Source organism: Muntiacus reevesi, chromosome 5 (assembly GCF_963930625.1).
Source record: "Muntiacus reevesi chromosome 5, mMunRee1.1, whole genome shotgun sequence".
Lineage (NCBI taxonomy): Eukaryota > Metazoa > Chordata > Mammalia > Artiodactyla > Cervidae > Muntiacus > Muntiacus reevesi.
The window spans coordinates 37,879,436-37,887,345 of NC_089253.1; the positions used below are offsets into that span (position 1 = coordinate 37,879,436).

The 7,910-nt window shown below is 47.1% G+C and overlaps 1 protein-coding gene across 1 annotated transcript in view; it reads left to right on the forward strand.

The window, feature by feature from the left end:
• SDHAF2 (succinate dehydrogenase complex assembly factor 2) overlaps nt 1-4,953 on the forward strand; it is a 9,426-nt gene extending 4,473 nt beyond the window's left edge. Inside the window, exons 2-4 of the mRNA XM_065937459.1 lie at nt 453-673; nt 754-863; nt 4,094-4,953. Coding sequence (XP_065793531.1) covers nt 453-673; nt 754-863; nt 4,094-4,224 — 462 coding nt within the window. The 3' untranslated portion in view covers nt 4,225-4,953. The remainder of the gene's footprint in view (nt 1-452; nt 674-753; nt 864-4,093) is intronic.
• Nucleotides 4,954-7,910: the final 2,957 nt, after the last annotated feature.

A 7,910-nucleotide genomic window follows, 5' to 3' on the forward strand; every position in this document is an offset into this window, starting at 1 on the left:
GAGTCATTTAACCTCTCTGAGTCTCAGCTTCCTAAGCTGTAAAGTGGGGACAGTAGTGGGGACAGTATCAACATAATTTCTTTCTTTTTTTTTTTTTTTGATTGAGGTGTAGTTGATTTACAATATTTTGTAAGTTTCAGATGTATAATATGGTAGTTCACAATTTTTAAAGATTAAACTCCATCTATAGTTATTACAAAGTCAACTCAACTTCTTAAGGTCTAAAGGAGATCAGATGCATTTTGCACCCAGTTTGTGTGCTGAGTGAATGACAAGGATGGTCATCCTTGTTAAAAAGGTGCTTATGGGAGGCAGTTCCTTGGTAGTCCAGTGGTTAAAACTTGGGCTTTCACCCCAACGGACCTGAGTTCAATCTCTAGTTGGGGATCTTAAGATCCTGCATGCCTTGGCCAAAAAGAGAAAAAAAGATGTTCGTGGCTTTTTTGTTTCAGATGCTTGCTCTGTCAAGGCGCCACCTAGTGTCTCCTCTCAGCATGACATCATGCAGACGCTGCTACAGAGGTGACAGCCCGACAGATTCCCAGAAGGATATGATTGAAATCCCTTTGCCTCCATGGCAGGAGCGAACTGATGAATCTATAGAAACCAAACGAGCCCGGCTGCTCTATGAGAGCAGGAAGAGGGGAATGCTGGAAAACTGCATCCTGCTTAGGTAGGGGAAGAGGAGAATGGGGGTTGCTTCTCTCTGGCTAAAGACAGCCTTTTCAACTTCTTTCTCTTTCTTGACGGTAGCCTCTTCGCTAAGGAACATCTGCAGCACATGACAGAGAAACAGCTGAACCTCTACGATCGCCTGATCAATGAACCCAGTAACGACTGGGATATTTACTACTGGGCTACAGGTACTGAGCATGATAAGCAGCATAAGGTGAAAAACAGGATGATGTGGTCTGATTTGAGTCTGGAAAGGTATCATGGGCAATTTGTTTTTCTTTTATAGACACTCAACCCAACCTCTCTTCAGATTTTTCCGAAATGTGCAAAATTTGTCTTATAAGTTAAGGTCCTTTGTTTGCAAGCAATAGAAACTGATTCCATCTAACTTAAACAAAAAGGGAATTTAGTGAAATTGTATGAGAACCTCCTAGCATCAAAGGGAAAGTTGAAGAAAAACCAGGGCAAGAATGAAGTGGAACGAGACGGCTCTGACTGCCTAGCATGAAGTCCTTGGGAGTCTCTGACACCAGCTTTGTGAGGAATGAATTCTCACTGTGTATAGTTAGGGTTAGCTTTGGCTGTGAGTAAAAGAACCCCAAAACAACAGTGGCTTAAGGAAGACAGAAGTACGTTTTTCTTTCTCATAACAGAAGCTCAGAGTTCGGCCCTCCAGAGCGCACAGAGGGATTTCAGAGTCATTAAGGCCAGATTCCCCTTGACTTGTTCCTTCACCCTCCCCCGTGTTGGCTACCTCATGACCTCAGGATGGCTGCCGAGGCTCTATCTGTCATGTCTATATTTCAGCCAGGGAAAAAGAGTAAGAGAGCACACACCATTTTTTAATGGACCCTTCTCAAGAAATTATACACCATAATTCCACTTAGTTTCCACAAGGCTTGTACACAGGGGAGTGGGGAAATATTTGGGGCCAACCTGGAAGTCTTTTAATGTATCTTTGTCTTTATATTGAAGTTGAGCTTCTTTTTTTTGTTGTTGAGCTTCTTATAGATAGCTTATATTGTCATTCTTTTTAATCTGATCTTATAATATGTCTTTTCATTGGTATGTTTTGGCCATTTGCATATAAGTACCAATGTTATTGAATTAAAACTTACCATCTTTTTTTTGTTGTTGTTTTCTATTTCTGCTGTCTGTTTTTTGTTCTCTTCCCCCTCTATTTCTGTGGATTTTTTGAGTATTTAAAATTTCATTTTATTTCCACCATTGGTTTCTTATATCTCTTTATAATTTTTTTGGTGGTTGCCCTAGGATTTACAGTATATATGCATACATGTGTGCTCAGTCATGTCTGACTCTTTGAGACCCGGTGGACTGTAACCCACCAGACTCCTCTGTCCATGAGATTTCCCAGGCAAGAATACTAGAGTAGGTTGCCATTTCCTTCTCCAGGCGTCTTTCTGACCCAGGTATTGAACCCATGTCTTCCGCATTGGCAGGTGGATTCTTTACCACTGAGCCACCAGAGCACACGTGTTTCCATGTGAACTTTCCTGTACTTCTGTGCCTCCAAAGGGCTCTCCGTGCCCTTGCCCTCCCCCAGCAGTAGAAACCTACTGATTTCCAGATGGTGCTTATTAGTTTGGGGACAGGAGATCGGGAGGGTGTTCTCAGTTGTCCTGGTCCAGCTTCCAGCCCTGTGACCGTGAGTCATGGTGGAGGGCTTTTTCAGTGATCCTGCTGGTCCCACAGGGGTAGAGGATTTTTTTCTTTTATTCTTACACTGGCCCAAGCGGGTCCTCACATGTGCCTTGTGGGAGGCAGGACTTACTGACCTATTCCCAGACCCTTGAAGCTTTTGTTGTGTAGAGAAGAAGGACTAGGCTTGGGTTTATGCTTTTGGGGGGTGGGAGCAGTGTTTTCCCCTACTCCTGGCCTGCATTACTGAGGGAGGCTTTCTGCAGCCTCCTGCTCTGGACACTGTCTTCATCGTGAGCATACTCAGTGAGGGGTTGTTGAGAAGAACCTGCCCATTGGGGCAGATTGCGCTTGTGTCTGTGGCTCCCAGGGATTTTACACTCGTGCTCACCTGCACTTGGCGTTCAGCAGGTGATGAACAGCTTTAGCTCAATTCTTGCCTGTTTGTATGGTGCCCAGTGCCCTTCTGCCTGTGCCTTCTCAAGTGAGCATGTGTGTTCATGTCCGTTTTCTCCTTTGTGGGGCCTTTCTTTCCTTAGGTTTTATTTTCTTTGGGTGCTTGTGACCTCAGCTCTCTAATGACTTCAAAAAAGTTATGATGTTTCTAATTTGTCTGACTTTTTCTTGTTGGGATGAGTGGGGTGTTCTGTCCAGTTTTCAACATTGTAGGGGGACACTGAAGTCGCCTGGATCTTACTCTGATTGTCACACAAAACAACAGACGCCAGGCCCACCAGACGCCAGCTGGGTGCCGAATGAGGGAGAGTCAGACATTGTTTTGAGGGATGCCCTCTCCTAACGTTGTATTTAGTGTTGCTAGGAGGGTAATTCCAAAGCTTAGTACCCAAGCTTTCCCAATAGGAGGCTTTGTTTGGGAGGCTTTGCTTAAGTGAGAGACTCGGGGGTGGAAAGAAGGTCGGAGGTGTGCAGCATCTGCCAGACTCTCTCCTGCCGCCCTGAGGCTGGCATCCTCTCCTCTCTGCTCTCTCGGTGCCTTTGTTGCCTCTCCATCCAAATCTGGTTCTCCAGGTTCATGTCAGTTTCATGGCCTCTGTTATAGCCTTCCAGTGAATTCTTTTATGTTTTAAGTTTCCCGGAGTTATCAGTTGCTATCACTTAACACCCAAGGACTTTTGCCTCAGGAAATTAATAGACCAGAAGGAAAAACACAGTATTCCAGAAACAACTGGAGTACCGAAGGCAAAGCAAAACAGAACAGCCAAGGCTGGACAGGCCAGGGGTCAGCTGTGCTTGTCTGAATACTAAATGCTGGCCCAGATAATAAATGCTGTCGGCTTGCAGCCATATGGTCTCGTGGCAACTGCTCAGCCCTGCTATCGCCGCACAAAAGCAGCCACAGACAATATGTAAACAAGTGAGAGCAGCTGCTCCAATAACACTCTTTTCAGATACCGGCTGCCGCAGGTTGCCAGCCTGTGGCGCAGGCTGCGTGTATGTCCAGAGAAAGAATGCAGCTGCTCTGTGTACCCACTGGTTTTAGACCAGGCCAGAGTTTCAAGTTTTAAGGTCCTTATACCGTCAGGATTTTCTCGTGGTCCCCATGCGGGGGGCATGGATTCGATCCCTGGTCAGGGAACTGGATCCTACCTGCTGAAACAAAGATCGAAGATCCTGTGTGCTGCAACTAAGACCCCGTGTGGCCAAATAAATAAATAAACATCTAAATTAAAAAAGAAAAAAATCCTTATATATCTGACAGTTGACTAACCAACGTAATTCTTTTTGCCCATCCTTACAGAAGCAAAACCAGCCCCAGAAATATTTGAAAACGAAGTCATGGCCCTGCTGAGAGACTTCGCTAAGAACAAAAACAAAGAGCAGCGACTGCGGGCCCCGGATCTTGAATACCTCTTTGAAAAGCCACACTGAGCTACGTGCCGCCGCCTGCCTGGCTTTGGGGGATCCATGGATGCTCATTGCCTGCGATGGGTACTGGCCTTGATGTCCTGCTTCTCCTTAGATGCTCAGGCCACCCAGACCTCTGTTCCTGCCTGCAGTGTTGGACCCGCCTCTCTCCAAGGACATGTATATGTTCAGTGTGCCTCATTCTAAGACCCTTCAGCTCCCATCTAAGCCTCAGAAGCAGTTTGTCCATGTTACTGTCGCTCGGGCCTGACTCTCTCTCTGGCTCCATAGGAGGAAGCATTGTGCCAGCTCACTGCTTCAGCCAGAAGTGTGCTCGGTGTGAAGAGGCAGCCAGCTGCCTGTGCTGTGTGGAAAGCTCCTCGGATGAGCCAGGGCTTTGTCCCTGTGAAATTCCCCCTTCCGGCCTGGGTTGGTTCTTTCTGCCAGGGGAAGCCGATCCAAGCCCCCTGAGTAGAACCCTTCAAAGGCCCAGCAGGCAGAATGAGGGCAGCGGGCAGGAACAGTGTGGGCGTGCTGCTTAAGAGTTAGCATCCTCAGCAGATTTTCTCTAGAATGCTCATTTTATAAGCAGAACGATGATTGTGTATATTAAAGAATATTTTAAAAAGGAAAATCACAACTCCTCAGCCCTCACCCAATTATTTTAATTTTGTGTGTTTTCATGCAGGCATATGTTTAGAGTTTTACAAGGTCACAATCTCCATGTATCAATTATAGCAAACGTTTTCTGTATTTCTGCAGTCTCCACAATTGGTTTAGTTGATAAACTGATAATGTGTAAGAAATAATATGTTAGGATGAATTAGCAGAATGTGTTTAGCTCCAGAACCAAAAGACTTCTGGTTGCTAGGAGGGTGGTTTTGTCTCGCTGGAGGAATTCTGCCCTCGGAGCTGTCATCCAGACAGAACAGATGTCACCCAGATTGGGCCAGGACACAGGTGTGAATTGGAGGAAGCAGGCCAGACTTGCTAGGCAGGCGGTTGGTGAACACCGGAGACCCACACAGGCAGGATGTACCTGTTTCCCACGTCATGGAGCTGTGGGGTTCCCACGGAACCTCTGTGTGGTCCTGCCCGCCCTTCAGGGTCCTTGGCTGAGGAGAGGAGAGGAAAGAACCAGTCTTTCATTACTTTCGGGATCTCAGTAGAGCTTCCCACCTCTCTTGTAGACAAAAGCTGTCATGCCTATTTTGCAGATGAGAAAGTGGGCTCTGAAAGAGTGGTCTGTCCCAGATCGAGTCGCTATTTAGTCATGAAGCCAAAACTTGGCTTAGTTCAGTCTGTCTTCAAAGCTCATGAACTATCTGCCAGAACATGCTGCCTTACTGGTAGAAACTGTAGAAATCTTCGCTTTAAGAAGTTATAGTGAAGAGACTTCAGGTCTGAGCTGTGACCTGTGTGTCATGCAGGGGACAGGAAGCGCCAGGTGCTTCCCAAAATAAGAACTCGGTCATCCAGGGTGGCTCTTCTAAGGGCAGAAGCAGGGCTGGCAGTAGGTACAAGTCAGATCCTGGCTGCATTGCCCACTTGCTGGGTAAGTGAATGCGGCTGAGCCTCAGTTTCCTCGTATATATAACAGGGAATATATTCCCTGTTTTAACTTTTTCTGAAGATCAGACATGAAGAGATAAAGCTCATGTTTCAAGACTTTCATCGTCCTCATTACACAGTAAGCTCTTGGTCGATGTTAGGTGTCAGCTTTTGGTCATGGCTTCAGTCTGAGAACTTGTATCTTAACGCAAAAGGCCTGGCATGTCAGCAAGGTCACCAGAGCTTCGTGCAGGGCCAGGCCCTCTGCCGGTAGGAAAGCCAGGCCTGTTAAAGAACCACAGGGTGTCTTAACCAACCAGTGAAGACTGGAGAGAAAACAGACCCTGGTGTCGAGGCCTCTGAAGGAGAAATTTGTAGCATGATCATCTAAGCAAGGAATGGGAGTGAGAAATGGAGGGCAGAAGCCGGTTTTGATGGCCCAGGGAGCTCATTACAGGCTCTGGCCAATCTCTCTGGCCTTGTTTGATGTACCGTGAGGAGAATGTTAATGTAGAGAGATGTCTGGGCTGTCAGAAGCGCACATGACAGTTGGGCTGTGACCCATCTATCCTGGACTCCTGGACAGCAAATCTCCGCAGCCAAGTATGCAATTTGGGCTTTTTTTTCCCCTGGGGGTTTGATCTCTCCTCGCCTGATTTTTGTCTTATTTAATATAAGGGGCTCAGCTGCCACTTTCACCTGGGGACGGCATGCTTCTGAAGAAGTTGTTTTCTTCCCAGGCTGCTGGTCTGTGTCATTTCTGGAAGCGAAGGATCTTACTAACTTTAGCTGCTCAGTGTCAGACCCAGGGGTGCTATGTAAACAGTTTTCCCTTTATTAGGCATTAAGTGAAATTGGCTGGCCACAGGACATTTTTTTAAAATTAATAAACATACAGCAAAGGCGAGCAGCCCCCCAAGGATCTGTGAGGATCCAGAATCTGGACTCATTCCTCTCCGTTTGACACTTCACTGCTCGCTGACCTCATTCAGAGCGTGTGCACACGGGCATCTGGCCCTGCCCCTCACCTCCTGAAGAGGTTTCACGAGACCTGCCACACCCCACCTGAAGAGGTCTCCTGAGACCTGTCACGCAGGCTCCCACATCAGACATCAAATGGGGGCAGTAAAAGCTGTCTTCTCCCCAGCGTTTATTCTCTTAATCATTTTAAGTCTTCAAAATCCATAAGCCAAATCTTTGCCCAACTCTGGACCTTAGATGGGGCGTATCTGTTGGGGTCACTACAGAGCCACCTCTGACCATCACAAGCCATCATCTGGAGGTCACATGCCCCGTCTCCTCAGCTCCAGCCAGGGCAGCAGCTGGTACAAACCTCACTCCTACTTTTAAACAGCCCTAGGGAAAGATTCCACTGGGCAAACTGAGAGTTTACTTTTATCTCTCCGTCCATCTGCTAGACAGAGGGAGGTTCCGTGATGGGGAAGCTCACACAGCCGTAAACAGCAAGCAGGGCTGAGACTTGTCTGGTAACTTGTTGTTAGTACAGGAGGTCGTATGAGGGTGGAGGACTTGCCATCCTGCAGCTGTCGGGCCAAGAGTGCTCATCACCTCCCAGTTAAGCCACCTTGTTTGGTTTCCCAGTGAACCCTCTGGAAGTGAGGACTGGCATTAGGATCTCCCCCACCCCTGTCAGGCGTGGGGGCATCAGTGGGACAGTGACCTGAGGCAAGGAGTGCTCCTCTGCCTTTAAAAAACAAATATCTGGGGAAAAAAAAAATGTCAGGCACCAGACATTTCAGGGAGGACGGTAGAAAAGTTGAAGCTATCGAAGATAAATAATATCAGGCATCCAAAGAGGAGATCTGTAAGGAGGAGGGAGATCTACCTCCTTGTAGCCTGAGAAGTAAAGTCTTCAGCTGGGTCCCAGGTCCCACCCAAATCCAGATATCCCTGCCAAGGATGAGACTATTCTCTTAAGAGGACAACATAAACACACTTTCCACAACTGCACATCACAGCATGTAGCATTAAAAAGCAAATTATGACGTTAAGATGAACATAGTTTCCCAGTAGGTTTCAGTTACTTTCTGTGTTGTGGAACGTCCACGTTTGGTGATGCCCGGGGACACGGGTTGGAGAAATAGAGCAGAGCAGTTTAGGGAGACGGGCCTGAGGTAGAATCCTGGCTCTCCCATTGG